We start from the raw sequence: 17,117 nt of genomic DNA on the forward strand, positions 1-17,117 counted from the left end.
TATACATTTTATTTAGCTTTCAAATTTATAGAACCTGATAATACTAGATAATTGAGATTTTATTTTTTGTTTACTTTGAATGAAGAATGGTCAATCAGTATTGAAAAAAAATAAATCTTTTAAATCAGTAAATTTGCTTAAAAAATTACCTTTTTTATCTGTGCTAATCAACCTTCAGGTTTGGTAATAAAGTACTAAGGTAAATATAACTGTTGCATAAAGAATGTATAATATATTTAAAAACAAGCATACAGAGCATTTGAAATTAAAAAATTAATGAATATAGGAAAACTAAAAGAAAAAATAATTCAAATGACAAACTAACAAAATGTAATCAGCTACATAAATTTGAAATTTAATACAAAGCCTACATTCATTATATTAATGATATGATTACATTTGTTCATTTTTACTCATTAATTTTTAAATTCTTAAGGTTTTGCATGCTTGTTTTAAATGTTATATAATCTGGAATACCTATAATGTACATATCTTAAAACTCTGGTTCTGAACCTGAAGATGACTGATAAAGGTTTTTAATTTAATTAATTAATATACTTGAACTATTTACAATTGACACTGACATGGACACAGAACACTTCCTTACTCCAGCATCATGTATTCTAAATTACAAGCATTTTCAGCTGCATTTAGAAGCTTTCTTCAAGTAAAAAGCCATTCCATTGATCAAACATTCAAACAATACATTCTAAATGTTCTAAACATACTATGTTTAGAACATTAAGAATACACAATGACAGTGTCAAGGTTTTTAATTTTAAATATGATTTAAAGTTTGTTTATTTTCAATATTGATTTATCCAGTTATTTTTGTACAAATTTATTTATAATTAATCTCTTATCTATATAATATTATAAAAATTATATTGGCAATAAATTGAAATATCAATGTTTTACAATTAAATGATGTAAAACAGTAATAGATAAAAGCAATAGAAAGTTTGTAGTGGGATTATTAACAATTAAGCAATGTATGCAGTTATATAGATAGTGATTTATAATTAACTTATTAGTAATTTTAAATCACTTTATTTAATAAAAATAATTTAATACATAAAATAGAATATTAAATTATTTTTAGAATATTAGACATAACAAAACATGTGCAAAAAGAGAGAGAAACTAAATAGAAAAAATATATTTTTAATATGTTTCTTCATATATTCTTATCATATTAATCTTATTTATAATTCTGTAAGTATAAAAATAAACCATAAAAACAAGATAAGTTTATGACCCATTAAATTTCTTCTTCAAATGATACTTGCAAAAGAGATTAGTTATTCTGATATACATGATCACCTATATCAAATATTCAGATATTGTAATTGAATAAAAATATGTAGTTTTATGCACAGATTTTGGAATTAAATACAATATTAGTTACTCTGGTAGAATGATTAAACTGTCTATTGCATTATATATTTCTGCAAATAGAATGATTAATGTTTGATTAAAACATTCTAAATTTAAATTATTATTATTATGCATCCAACATAAAATAAATATTTAGAATTCATTTATATTTTTAATGAATGAATTAATTTTAAATTACTTTACTTTTACACATACAAAGCTTTTTTTAATATGTTGCTTATGATTATTACTGTAAAATTTAATATTATTTTATATTGAAAACATAAAATTAATTAATTATAGCTTCTCCAATAAAATAGGTTATTGGATGTTTAATAATTAACAATTTTTACTTTTTCAGTTGTTATACATAACAGAAGGAAAGTATGGCAATTAGTCAAAAAGTCACCCCTCAAGATTTTTACATTTTCAAACTCAGAGGTCTTTGAAATGATAAGAAATACAAAAAATTGAGGGATTTTCTGTATGTTGGGATGTAGTGGGTATGTCTGTGTAGGGGACACTATTTTCTTCATCCACTTTGAAGTTTAATAACTCCTGTACATTTTGTCAAAAATTTCTGAAATTTTGCAGGGAGGTTTGTGTATTTAGGGATTGATGCTATTAAATCTCGGTGGTTAAAAGGTGAAAGGATTGGGAAGAATAAGGGGTGTTGTGTCATATTTCAAGTGGGGTCAGACCCAATGAAGATTTTACTCATTATTAGCATTTGCAATTTTTTTATTAAACTCATCTGTATCCTCAAAAGTAAGCTTTTTGCCATTTTTTAAAAATTAATAATATAAAAAGTTTTTAATGAAATGTCATAACAAAAGGAGCCACACACAATTTTAAATCTTTTGCCAAGAAAGTTTTGTAACTTGTTGCTAAATTTCTTGGCTATTATCTCTTGCTTAGTTTCTATAGTGAACACAGTTCTTGGCATTCCACTCTTTCTAGGTCCCATAATATTATCAGTTTGTTTAAATAAAAAGTTTAGAAAAGCACTGACAAAAATTCAGAGAACAGAAATCATCTAGTGCAGGCCTGGCCAACCCAAATTGTTTCGTGGGCCACTTTGATCACGTGTAACATTACAGTGGGCCACAATTTAGGCAAACTTGCTTTTAAAATAGTAAAACAAATACAAAATGAATAAGATTTTATTGTTATACTAAGAGTTCGTACTCACACTTGCACATTATAACAATGGCATATGCAAATTTTCATTTATTGAATTGTTTTGGCATACAAATAACGGGAAACAAAAGCTTTAATAGATATATAGATATAGATAATAGATATATTGCTTAGCGGGCCACACAATTTAACGTGATGGGCCACATGCGGCCTGTGGGTTGGCCAGGCCTGATCTAGTACATAAAAGATTATGTGTACAACTGTGAAAGTCTCGTTTCATAAGCCCTTCATAGATGCCAGTATAGTTTTAAAAACCTTAAATTCAGTGTCACCTCTTACGTTTGTTCTGTGAGGTGTTTGTTGTTCGATTTGTGTGCAGTCTGAACTGTTCATTAATCGATCATTCACTGTATTTTTTTTTAAAAGCTTATGTAAGCTCAGGAACTTGTCCTCATTAATCAACATGTATTATTTCTAAATGATAACCATTAATTTTTCAAGCTTGAAAAATCCTTATGCAAAGTAATTTGAAAGCCTTCAAATATAGACAAAACAATCATTTTTAAGTCATAGAATACAATTTAATGTATGCAAACACCATTTAACTAAATGCACATATGTATGCTTTCCTCCCACTCACAGCAAAATCGTGATAAAATTGCTGATATGTACACATACATTACTAGTTTGTTCCTTCAGATGGTCTGTGATTTTTTAGAAGTTTTTCAATTATCCAGTATTTAAATAAAGCATTTTATCATCCAGAGAATAGTAATAAATGTTGATTAATTGAATCCTACTTATCCAAAAGTAGTTTCTGCATAAATTTATTTTATTTTACTTTTAATTTTCAAGAGATATGATATAATTCTTAGGTGTATGTTCGAAACTATATATACTGTTCCAGTTTTTTGAAGAAGTTCTATTCAGTATGATATAATTCACTCTACAGTAGAAAATTTGAACTGTTTTATCTACGCACAAAGACATCTCAAACTTCAAATTGAAAGCTGTTAATTTTTGAAAATATTAGTGTAAACAATATATTTTAAATAGTTCTTTAAGAATTTTATTTCTTATTTTTGGGACTATTACAATATATAATAGTTACAAGTTTATGAAAACATCTCTGAAAGACATTTCATGATACGATATGTCATTAGGTTAGGCCAGTGTTTTTTGCACTTTTTCTAATACTGATATCTTGAACTTTGTAAGTTTTTCTTACAATATCCCTATTTCTTTATCAATGTACAATTATCGCACTCTTTGTATTTTTAATAATATATATAAGAAATGTTATGGCACTGCTCAGTGTTAAACAATATTTCACATTACCCCTGAAGTATTGTTGTGGTACCCTAGTGTGCCATGGCATTTCAGTTGAAAACCACTGGGTTAAGCTCTAGTGTAATTAGGCTACTAAAGTGGTAAAACAGTTTTTAAGTCTAGCATCTTATTATAATATTCATTTTCTAACATTTTCAAGTAATTCAAGTTTATTATCAGTTTATCAAAACCTTAGACTTCATAATTTAATCTGATATTTTTATAAGATCTGTATTTATAGATCTAAGATATTTAGTACTTTTAATATTTTAAACACATACTTATAACAATCAGTCATGTTATTTATTTATATATTGAAATAATATTAATTTTATAAAATATTAAATGAAGTAAATGCTATAGTTTTTATAAAATATGTTGTTCAGCAGTTGTAACAGGTTGAAAATAATGAAAAAAAATTTATTAACATTTTTATTTAGAAAAAATCTGTATTGCAGATATTTATAATTTTACATTTTTGATGATTCTGCTTACTTTAAAACCATATTTTAGTTATTGGTTATGACTGTCTAAATTACTTTTTCCAAAACATTTTTATAAAATTTATAAATTTAAACCATTTCAATAAATAATTTTTCTGTAAGTGTTAGACTCATCAGAAACAGTATTTGAAGAAGTTCACATAAATTATGATTGTTTTATAATTTATATGAATTATATTTTTTTTATTATATTATAAATTATTATTTTAAAATTATTGTTAAATTTCATTAATACGGTAAACATTATAATATTGATATATGAAAAGATTTTAATGAGATTAATTTTTTTAATGAATGTTAAAAAACATAAATTTAGTATTTCAAAGAATATTAGAAGAATTCTTTGGTGTTTCTGTCCACAGACTATATGACATTTACTTAGATTATATGAATATTTTTAACATTTAAAATAATTAAAAATTTTTATTTTCAGTTAGTTAAATAAAATAAATTTTAAATTATGATCCATAAACTTAAAGATGGAGAAAATTCTTAAAAATATTGTAAAAATAAAACTGTTGTTTTAATTTACTTATTATTTGAAGTTCTTGCAAAACTAAATTAAAAAACTATAGACATGATTTAGAATATTTTTGAAGGTATTTCATAGAAAATGACAATTTAAAATTATTACTGTATCTAAGAGAGACAAAATTATAAATTTTCAGTTATATTATTGAATGTAATAAGACACAAATTTATATAGATATGATCAGAATAAAGTAATATCATAATACTGTGTTATTATGTAGAATACATATGAAATAGATACTCATCAATTAATAAAATATATTAGAAAATTTGTAAAGTATATTTTAAAAAATTTTTTATGAATAGTTATTGGAATTAATTGATGATTGTTATGTTTTTACCTAATGATATAAATTAAATTATACATTTTAAATTTGATTTAAAATAAAAACAATTTTCTGATAGCGTGATGAATTTCATTTAACAGAATTTTTATCGTTTATTTTATGTATATATAACATAGAATATTTAAATAGCTGTTTGAATAATTCTTATGTATTCTATTAATTTATTTTTTTAATAGTCTGAATTAAAATTTAATTAATTAATTAAAACGTAATTAACTAAAATTTTAAAAAATTGTTTTAAATTAATATAATTTAAACTTTTTATTAGTAATTTTTTAAATAAAAAACTTTATTTACTTGAAATTATATGAATGCTTTTTTATTTTTTCAGTGATTGCAGAGTTGTACGAGACCCACAGACTCTCAAGTCTAAGGGCTATGGGTTCGTGTCTTTTGTTAAAAAAGCGGTATGTGTTGTTATAAGGGGTAGAAGGTATCAAATAAAGAAAAATAGCATGAGAATAATAATTAAATATCATGGAATAAATTGTTTTAGTGTCAGTAAGAATTTTTCCATTTATATTTATAAATAGCTTTTTAGAAGATCAAAACTTAGAGTTAACTGTTTATAGAAAAAAATGCAATATATAAAAATTCATTTATTCAAATCTATTCTTTCACTTTTTTCTCTCTACTTTCGTTTTTCAAATATATAAAGAGAAATATTTTCATAAGTAGTGTAGAGCAGTAAAGTTAACTTTTCTGTTTTCTTGAAATTTAAAATGTCAACCTGTCATTGACAGACAATAAGGACATGTTATATATTTCACGGAACATTTCCAAATATTTATTTTGTGTACATCTATGCATAAATGTTTTCTGCATATGACAGATAAAAAGTTTAAGTGTTGTCAGATGTTTATTCATTTATCTTCAGTATTAAAATTAGAAATTGATTAACATTTTCCATTTCAATGATATTCTGCTTCCTTTCTTATTAACAGAAAATAACTCATCTAGATTTTGATATTTAATTTATTTAAGATAATCTAATAGATATATTATTTAAGTTAAATTACCATTGTGTGTTTAAATTATTTCATTTCTATTATAATGCTAACACAAAAGAAAGTTTTTATTAAAAAAGTGACATATTTAATAATCCATAATGAATGTGACATAAGTGTGGCATTTTTCATACATTAAATTTTTAAATTAAAAAAAAATATTTTTAATAATGTTATGGTTATTAAAAATCTGATTTTTTTATAATTTAAATATTCAGTTATTATATTATTCCAAAGCAGCAAAGATGTGACATTCATACATTCATTCCTTCTTGTCAGGAAGTTGGCTTTGATTTGTAAATTATTTTAATCAATCATAATCTTTTCCATAGTGAAAGAAGAAAAATAACAATTTAGCTAATTTTGAACATAATGTTTAATAATGTTACTATTAAGCAAGTAATTTATAATTTTGTTTATTTTTTTGGTCAAAACACTCATTTTGCTAAAATTGGCAATATATTATAGTTCAGTATATAGTATTAAAAATTAGTACTCCAAAAATAGTGAAAGCTAACAAAACTATTTAATTAAAGATCTTAAACATTAAAGAAACTTTAACATTTTAATATATCTTTTCTTCCTATTTTTTTTGGTATTAATGTTTTTAAGTGAAATCATTTCTAGGATAAAATGTGATAAATATTTATAGTGTAGTTTGTTAAGATGTATATTTATATAGTCATGTAGGAAAGGTTAAAGAGAAATTTTATTAAAAAATAAATTATATAATCCACTTATTAATTCATATAATGATGCAATTATGATTTATAGTGTGAATTCTTTTTACAAGATAAAATATTCAAACATACTCCAATTAGACAGTTAATAATCAACTTTCCTTTTTATTTCATTCATGTTGGTTGTTTGAAGAATGGTGCCAACATATACTTCCAACAGACTTTTAACAATCAACTCATTTCCCCAAACAGTCGTTTTTTCTTTTCTATCAGTTATTATACTTTTATTTTTATACCTTTGACTTGCTTTCTTCATAATTTTTGTCTTAACTGACTTTTGTTTTTATACCACTAAATAAAGAAATATCTGATAACTTACATATTTGTCTTTCTTATGTCATATTCACGTCTCTCATTTTATATCAGTGAGTAACTTAATCAATGCTTTCATTATATATATTTTAATTAGAATTATTGGTGGATAGGTAATATCTGTTTTGAATCATATTTGGAAAACATAGACTAGGTACTGCTAGAACAATATATGAATTTCAACCATGAGAAATAGCTTGTTCCTATTTTTTTAATTTATGAGAAGCTTTTAGGAATAGGTATGCTTGTAAATCAGGATCACACTCTAATGGATTAAATTTTATCATTTGTAATATCTCTGAAACAAATGCACAATGTTAGATATTATCTATATATACTTGCAATAAAATATAGCTCTATTTTAATAGCAACATTTTTCTGAAAGCCAAATTATTTTCAGGTTAGACTTAAGCTAATTTTAATTAATTAAATTAAGGAATTTGACTTATATAGGTACACAGTTACATCATCATCTTGTGTTAAGATTCATAATTAGAAATTAATTAAATAACTTTAAAAATTTTGGAATGAAAGATTAACATGGAGTCAGACTCAAATCTACAACTTCTGTTAACTGTGAATTATTGTACATTATTTGTTATATATTTTAAAATTTTATCATTTATGATCTAAAATAAAAATTAATATATACCTATAATAAGTTAGATCATAAATGAATGATCTAACTTATTATAGATAATATAATGTATATCTTGAAATAAAGATCAGATGAAGGTCAAGAATAATTGGTTTTTGATATAATAGTGATTTAATAAAAACTTTCAATTGTGTTTTAAGTCCTAAATACATTTACTTAATTTAGAAACATTTTCCAACTTGCTATATTATCTTTAGTTCTGATTTATAAAATAAATTAAAAATTTATACCAAGACTTTCTAACATGATTAAATAAATATAGTTGCAAAATGTTATAAAATTATATATTAAAGTATAAACAAACATACAAATATGCAGAGTGATTCACTCAGGACTGAATACTTACTTTGTTCAATATTTCATGATTGCACACTCACATTTGAACATGTAAATTAAACATTATCTTGGCCAATTGCTTCATCATGAAATAAAGAATTGTTTCGATTATTAAAACCAATGGGATCGGTGGTAATATTAACACACTAAAAATAAAAAATTTTTAGTTAAAAAACAAGTAAAAATTATACTCTTTCCATTTCCGACTTCGAGGATTCTATGAGTCAAAACAAGACAAACAAATGGCAAGGAACAATCATTACTTTATTAATTTATCCATATGCATTTCGCCATCTAGGCCTCCTCAGTGGATACATCAGGATGTTATTCGTTGATTATGTTTTATACTCAACAACCATTCCCAGCATGCATCAACAACCACTCCAGCATTCAAATTAAGTAAATTTACATGTTCAGCGATACAGAAATGTTCTACAATTTTTCTTTCTAAATTATTTTCTATTCTATACAAAATTTTAAAAGAATGTCTTTAATATGGAATTGAGAAAGATACTAAATAGAACAACTCAGCAAGAAAACATAGATATCGAAGTAAAACAATTGTTCAAAAAATTTCAGTTAAATGACTATCCGAAACATATTCTCTGTAAGTGGTACAATTTATATTTAAAACGTAGATTTAATGTTAAAAATAACATAGAAGATATTTCTTATGCAAAGTTTCCTTATGTTGCTAAAGTTTTTGAAAAATATAAACCAATTTTTAAAAGATTTTCTGTATGCATAGTTGCGAACCAAAAGAATAAGATGTCTAACATTATCAGTATAATGAACAGTGAAAATTCGCCCGGAGACCAATTTAAAATCGCCGGCGTCGTATATAGGATGTCATGTACATGTGGAAGCCCAAATTATTACATTGGAGAAACCGGAAGAAGATTGGAGTTGAGAGTAAAGGAACATGAGGCAGCCATTAGACTGAGAAGAACGGAATCAGCATGGTTTTTACATTGCAATAAATTTAATTGTAATATAAATATAAAAAATACTAAAATTTTGTATAGAATAGAAAATAATTTAGAAAGAAAAATTGTAGAACATTTCTGTATCGCTGAACATGTAAATTTACTTAATTTGAATGCTGGAGTGGTTGTTGATGCATGCTGGGAATGGTTGTTGAGTATAAAACATAATCAACGAATAACATCCTGATGTATCCACTGAGGAGGCCTAGATGGCGAAATGCATATGGATAAATTAATAAAGTAATGATTGTTCCTTGCCATTTGTTTGTCTTGTTTTGACTCATAGAATCCTCGAAGTCGGAAATGGAAAGAGTATAATTTTTACTTGTTTTTTAACTAAAAATTTTTTATTTTTAGTGTGTTAAAGAATTGTTTCATGCTCATCTTTACATTTTATATTGAGATATCCCACTTAACAAGTGTTCAGTGCTGAGTGAATCACCTTGTATATAACCATAATAGAAATTAAAGAAGTAGAATGAAATAGATATTTCTGTCTACAGATCATTAATATTTAAAACAATAGGTTTGTAATTAAGGTTGTGTGAAACTATAGTATAAGATTAGAAAAGTTATAGCCATATTGAATGAACCTAAAAAATGATATTAAAAAAATTAATAAATTGATTATTTTTTAGAGATATATTTTTAATTAATTATATTTTATTCATATAAATATAATTATTTTGTCTCTTAAATGAAGAAAAATATTTGATTATAATAATTTTGGAGAATTCTTACAGTTAAATTAAATATCATTACTATATATAATGTTTCAAATATTACTATAGAAAAGCAGTTTATGTATTAATAGGTAGAGATTATTTTAGAATTTTACAAAAACATGAAAGATATTTCAAGAAACCAAAAATTATTCATACTGAAATATCAGGTGTCATTCCGTCCTTAGCAATCAGAAAATCCAAAATATTTTGGTTTGAAGAAATTTTTGTTTCCCTGAAATAAGTTTCATATCTCAAATTCAATACAGTCATTATTTCATATTTTTGAATTCCATGAATGGTTTGTTAATATTATGTTGTAATATTTCTTTGAAGCATCATTTATTACTTTATTATATATTTTAATTAGTATACAATATGTATTAATCACTCAAAATACTCCTTATCTGATAATTGTTTATATATAAGACAAAATATAATACAATCTTTTAAAAGAGTAAGTCAGGAATAATATCTCATAAGAAATTTTTGTTTAAATGATTTTAAACTGAAACTGTTTAACCATCTGAAGCATTTAATATAAGAAATATAAGAATTACAATAATTGTAAAAGTATCAAATTCAAGGGCACATCTAAATTATAACAATTGATCAAATTGGACCATAGATTGGACCATATAATATATATGGCTCAGTTATTAGTCACCATAGCAGGATTACAGCATGTACTGTGCAAATAATGACAAAATTTCATTAGCTGATACAGGAAATCATAACCTATATTTAGATGTGTGTATACACAAACTTTTTCCAGTATGGTAAAAGTTTGTGTATATTCTTTGCATAGAAAGAGGAAAGCTGCTGGATGAACATTTCAATTACAGCTGTTTAGATTTCACTATCAGAATGGAATCTACAATCCTGAAGGAAATTTTTTAAAGGTTTGAAGACAAGAGTTTCTCTGCAATATATTGGGCTGTAACACAAATGCTGCAAAACTTCCCATCTTAAATGAGCCAGAATTTCCTTACTAAAACTAATGATGTGTGGACTGGTATTACTGTGCTAAAGCATGATGTCACAGCTTAGAATATCCAAGCATGTGTTTTTTTATGGCAGTGCAAACTTTCTGTAGGATATTGTAGTACCTGTTGGCATTTATGGTTGCACCTTGAGGCAGCCATTCAATGGATGAAAACATGCTGAATGTGACCTTGCCAGCATATGATAGAATGAGCTTTCTTTGGCATTGGTGGTGATGGGTGTTTTCACTGAATGTTCATGCATTTTGTCATAGGTTCAAAAAGTAGCACCATGTTTCATTATTGATGATAATTTGTAACAAAAAGTAATTTCCGCAATTGTGATCACATGTACGGTGTTCCAATGTCATACCTATATAGTGTTGCTTCTGTCCCTCTGACAGATGCTTTAGAACTCATTGGATGTACTGCTCACTGCATGAATGTTCGCACCTAATTCTAATTGATTAGCACATGCAGCCAAGATCAGTTCTACCTGTTATCAAAGTACAGTAGAGTGTCATTTATTCAAATCAATTTGAGACTGGGATTGTTCGGATAACTTATTTTTTGGATAACCGATTATGTACAAAAAAATATATTAACTTATCCTATCCCATGTCAAAATTTTTCTCCATTCCATGTTGCTTCGTGTTGAATTTTCGTCGATGTTAAGCCTAATGTAATTTTTAAAAATAATAATCGTGGCTATTGTATCGTTATAAATTATTTCTAATATATTGAAAAATATAAAAACAAAAAAAAAATTATACTTTAGAAGTTAATCTAGTCGCAAATTTTTTAATGGCATCAGTGTTTAATGTCCAATATTGTGGCAATTCCAACTCCATAGTTCCAAGCTAAGCTCGATCCATTAGCACCACACTTTAACTGATCTATTATTTTAAGTTTATTGGAAACACTGAGAACAATGCGTTTACGTTTAGTCACCATTGCGAATGGTACAACTACAGCTTGATCTGTTACGAGTATAAAATTCACAGATCCAAAATTAATGTCCCCCGATGGAAACGGATTTCGATTCAGCACGACACACGTCCCAACACACAGTCCTCAGAAAAACACTACACAAAGGTGCCAGTGCTGCCAGCTAAAACACACACACCAACAACAACAAAAAAAAAAAAAGTATATTGGAATAGCCCAAAACATAGCCAAAGATTGCAGCATCACAGCACTAGCAGAAATTTAAATTTGCCGGCTGGAATGCTTTCGGTTAACTGACATTCCGGTTGATCGGCTTTCAGATAAACGACACTCTACTGTAGTTTGAAATGGACTGTTTTGCTCTGCTGATGTGTTAGGTGAGGAAAATCATTACATAACACATAACATGTTACAGAACAAATCGACAGGGACATCTTTTAGCGTTCTCTGACAACAATATTAATTGCTGCTTGCTATTATAGCCTTGCATGCATCACTCATGCAACATGACATGTGCATGGCTAGAGCTTTTTATTTTAAGATTGTGAAATTATGGCCCTCATATATCAGAAACCTCGATTTTATTCTTTATTTATGTAATTTTTCTTCCTTCCCAGGTTTCATATGTTTATTATTATTATTATTTTTTTTTTTTTTTAAATTTGATTGGATAAAGGGAAGAAATAAACATATCAAATGTTGCTTCCCAATAAATAACAAAAATTACAGTAATCAAATTACGTTTAATCATTTCATTTACAAAACAAACTAAGTATAGTATAAGGACAAGGTAGAAATATGCAAAAATTTCCATGAATTTTGGCAATTTCATTAATAAATATTTTAATGAAACAAATTTTTATTACAATTACTAAATTTTAATTCATAAAAATAATATATTATTTCTAAAATGTGTCAATTGAAAGTCATAAAAATATTTTCATAAATGAAGCAGAAATAAATCAGTAATGAGAAAGCTATTAAGTTTAGTTTAGGCCCTACGGGACTCAACTGATATGGCAAAAGATGTAGAAAAATTACATGGGTATAACTCTTGTGAGTGTTGCAAGTAATGCGATTTGACACAATAGCAATTCAAAATGAATATGTTTTTACAAAAATACCATTCTTTATATCTGCTGCTCTTTCTTTATCTCTGAATAAAAAAAGTCAATTTCAATTCATTTCAAATGGATGTTGACATTTGCTTGGGATGAAACCTGTCATGCAATTTACTACAAAATACCACACACACACACACACACGCACACACACACACCACGCACACACACACACACGCACACACACACACACACATATATATATATTATTTTATTATTTTTGATAATACAAAGTATGCAACTTTAAAAACTTGTTGTTCATTTGGTAATAGTACCTTTGCCACCTTTACAAAATCGCTGGCCCAGACAGCAGGTCAGGTTTGTTCTAATAGAAGTTCCTGATGCATGCACAATGTCATTTTACAATGTGAAGAATAACGTGCATGCTGGTTCTAAATCAGTCACAGTTAGGGACTAGGGCAGTGGTTCCCAACCTTTTCTAGGATGCGGAACACTTTTGTGAGCAATTTTCTTTAGCGGAACACTTACTTAAGTTAATATGAAATACATAAGCTTATCATCAGTTATTCTATTAGAATTGAGCAGTTATAATTCAAAATCTCTACTCATATTATTAATGCCAATTCTAAGACAGGAAAAAATATACCTAAATAACTTTAATGGGAAACTTGTGCCTGATGTTTTTTACATACAGTAGAGCGTCGATAAGTGGAACGTCGGTAAGTGGAATGGCCGGAAAGTGGAACGATTTTCAGTCGAACTGTGTCGTGCTGAATCGAATGTTTTTGATACTAAATTTACTTCTAAAGTATAATTTTCATGTTTTTTATATTCTTTAATATATTTATTTTGTTTGTACAAAATGCAGAAATAATTTTTAACGATACAATAGCCTCGATGATTATTATAAAAATTTTCGTTAGGCTTAAAATCAACGAAAATTCAACACGAAGCAACACGCAACAGAGAAAAATTCAACAGGAAGCGATACGCAATGGAGAAAAATTTTAACATCGGACAGGTTAATGTATTTTTTCGTACAAAGTCGGAAACTGGAACAAATCATTAACTGGAAGGACCCCAGTCCCCAATTGGCTCCACTTATCGACGCTCTACTGTATTTCATTCAGTTTTTATCATTGCCTTTATCTTATTCGAAACAGTACTACACTCCATAAGTACAAGTCGTACATATATAATTAAGTTTATGAAAATTTTATGATTTTAAGTTTTTGATATTCGGCGGCTCGAATACGATTGTACACTTTCCGATTTGCGACTAAATCTGCGGAACACTTGGGAGATGCTTACAGAACACCAGTGTTCCGCGAAACACTGGTTGGGAACCACTGGACTAGAGACTTGCATAGGAGTAACATACAAGGAGGAAAAAAAAGGTTGAGAGGCAGGTTGCGCGTGACATGTCAGCATAAACAGAGTAACATGGCGGAATGGCAGATGAGTTTCAGTGAGTGTGAGGTCTTTCATTGTTCAAATGGTGTAAATTTATAACAGTATTTGCAAGAACTATGTCTCATTGTAATTACACAATTTCTACGAAATTCCTGGACAAAATTAATAGTTCACCCGGACAGTGAGTCAATTCCCGGATTGTCCGGGTGGTAGCACTATTTGGTAACAGTGTTATTCAGACAGCGTGACAAATGCAATTATTTGATAAAATTCCCAGAATTTTTTCGTTTTAAGAATATTAAGAGTATACAGGGTGCGGCGCCAAAATCCAGACAAATTACACATTTTTTTCAAACATATTTCTTATTAAAAAAAACGAAAAGGTTTACAAATTTTTTTAAATCACATTGTTTGCAATGTCATACAGAATACATTTATTCAATATAGCCCCCTCCTGCTTGAATGACAGCCTCTATTCTCGGTCTGAATCGTGCGCATGCGCGCTTTAATGTCTTGCGGTCGATATTGGTGAATGCCGCATCAGTAGCGGCTCTCAACGATGTGATGTTTGCATGTCTGGTCTTGTTTGTGACCCTTTCAACTACGCTCCATACGTAGAAGTCCAGAGGATTTAAATCTGGGCTGTTGGGAGACCAGAATTCTTTTGACCAAAACATGTCAACGTTATCCGACAACCAATTTTGCACCAAATGACTTGTGTGGGCGGGCGCACCATCCTGCTGGAAAACATACGGCTTTCCAGATGACACAGTTTCCATCCATGGCTTCACTACATTTGACAGAGCATGCAAATAAACATCTTTTGTGACATTTTCCCCTTTGTTAAAGAAATACGGTGGCATGACAACACCCTCACTGGACACAACACCTAGCACATGAACATTTGCCGGAAATTTCGTTTTTGCAATAACGGGGACATCTTCTGGGTCATGGCAAGCCATCGGTCATTTCTTCGATTGATTTTCGCATCAACAGTAAAAATTTTCTCGTCAGAAAAAATCTGAGTCGTCCGGCAGCATTGTTTTTTAAGGAACACAAAAGCAGGTTACAGCGTTCAACTCGCTTTGTCCTGGCAGCTTCAGAAAGCATCTGTCTCACTTTAATTGTGTAAGACTTGTAGCGGAGGTCCTCCTCAACGATTCTACGCATAGTTTTCTCTCTCACACCAACAACCAACGACAATTTTCGGATCGACTGACCTGGATCCTCAAAAATCAGCTCCTGAGCCCATTGAATGATTTTAGGTGTTCTGACAATGCGCTCCTTCGAGTGAATTTTCCTTGCCGGTGTTGCAAAACCTTCATTTGACTTCTCCGACTGATTGTATTTTGCAACGACATCATAAACAGTCAATCTCGGGTATCCGAAGAATCGAATAATTTCTGTCGCCGAGTGCCCAGCGCGAATACTTTCGATAATCGCGGCTCTTCGGTTATACTCAGCACTTTGTTTCAACATGGTGACTGTTTCGCGGTTAAAATGGTTTAATACACATGTCAAGCTATTTGAACGCCAAACACGACATCTACCGGTGGTACAGAATGGCAGGAATTTGAAATTGAATTTTGTCCGGATTTTGGTGCCGCACCCTGTACATATTAATTTTTGAATGAAGAGATTTGAATTTGTTAACTATGTGACTACATCACATAAAAAAAATTAATCACATATGACCAAACTAACTGTTAAATATGAAAATCAACATTCTTCCAAATGCAATAACATTATCATCTGATCCTTTTAAAACCAGAAAGCTTTTGTTTAGAGTGTAATAAAACACTTTGCGGTTTGTTTACTTTACAATTGAGTGTGACTGTTTGTTTTCATTTCACAGCCTCCCAGAAAAGTAATAAAGTTTTACTATCCTTACCTTGACACCAACCTTTTTACCCCAATTTGCTCTGCAATTACAAATAAAGCTGATGTCAATCTGTGAAACTTGAGATGATTTATAGGGAAGCAACTTTTGATATGTTTATTTCTTCACTTTATCCAATCAAATTTCAAAAAACTAAACATAGCTAATCTGAGAAATAAGAAAAATTACATAAATAAAAGATAAAATTGTGATTTTTCGATATGTGATGGCCATAATTTCACAATCTTACAATAAAAAATTCTATCCATGTGCATCGTCTTGTTAAGTGACACATGCCAGGCTATAATAGCAAGCAGCAATTAATATTGTTTGGTTTAAAGTACCAAAAGATGTCGCTCTTGATCATTTTCCTTACCTGGCATGTCACAGATCAAAATACAGTAGAGAGTCGTTAATCCGAACCCCGGTAATCCGAATCGCTGGTTATCCGAACGATTTTCAGTCCGACTGTGTCGTGCCAAATCGAACGTTTTTGATACTGGATTTACTTCTAAAGTATAATTTTCATGTTTTTTATATTCTTCAATATAATCATTATGTCATTATATTCTTCAATATATTTATTTTGTTTGTACAAAATAAAGAAATAATTTTTAACAATACAATAACCTCGATTATTATTATAAAAATTTTTGTTAGGCTTAAAATTGACGAAAATTCAACACTAAGCAACACGCGACGGAGAAAAATTTGAACATCGGACAGGTTAATATATTTTTTCGTACATAATCGGTTATCCGAAAAATCAGTTATCTGAACAACCCCAGTCCCCAATTGATTCGGATTAACTACTCTCTACTGTA

The 17,117-nt window shown here is 28.2% G+C and overlaps 1 protein-coding gene across 5 annotated transcripts in view; it reads left to right on the top strand.

Annotated features, from left to right (window-relative positions):
- Nucleotides 1-17,117, top strand: part of LOC136975438 (nucleolysin TIAR-like) — a 303,606-nt gene that overhangs the window by 247,210 nt on the left and 39,279 nt on the right. For all 5 annotated transcript variants that reach the window (XM_067270493.1, XM_067270494.1, XM_067270497.1 and 2 more), the window contains one exon: nt 5,559-5,634. In XM_067270493.1, coding sequence (XP_067126594.1) covers nt 5,559-5,634 — 76 coding nt within the window. The remainder of the gene's footprint in view (nt 1-5,558; nt 5,635-17,117) is intronic.

The sequence above is a fragment of the Centruroides vittatus genome, unplaced genomic scaffold (assembly GCF_030686945.1).
Source record: "Centruroides vittatus isolate TY-2023 unplaced genomic scaffold, ASM3068694v2 contig_371, whole genome shotgun sequence".
Taxonomy (NCBI): Eukaryota; Metazoa; Arthropoda; class Arachnida; order Scorpiones; family Buthidae; genus Centruroides; species Centruroides vittatus.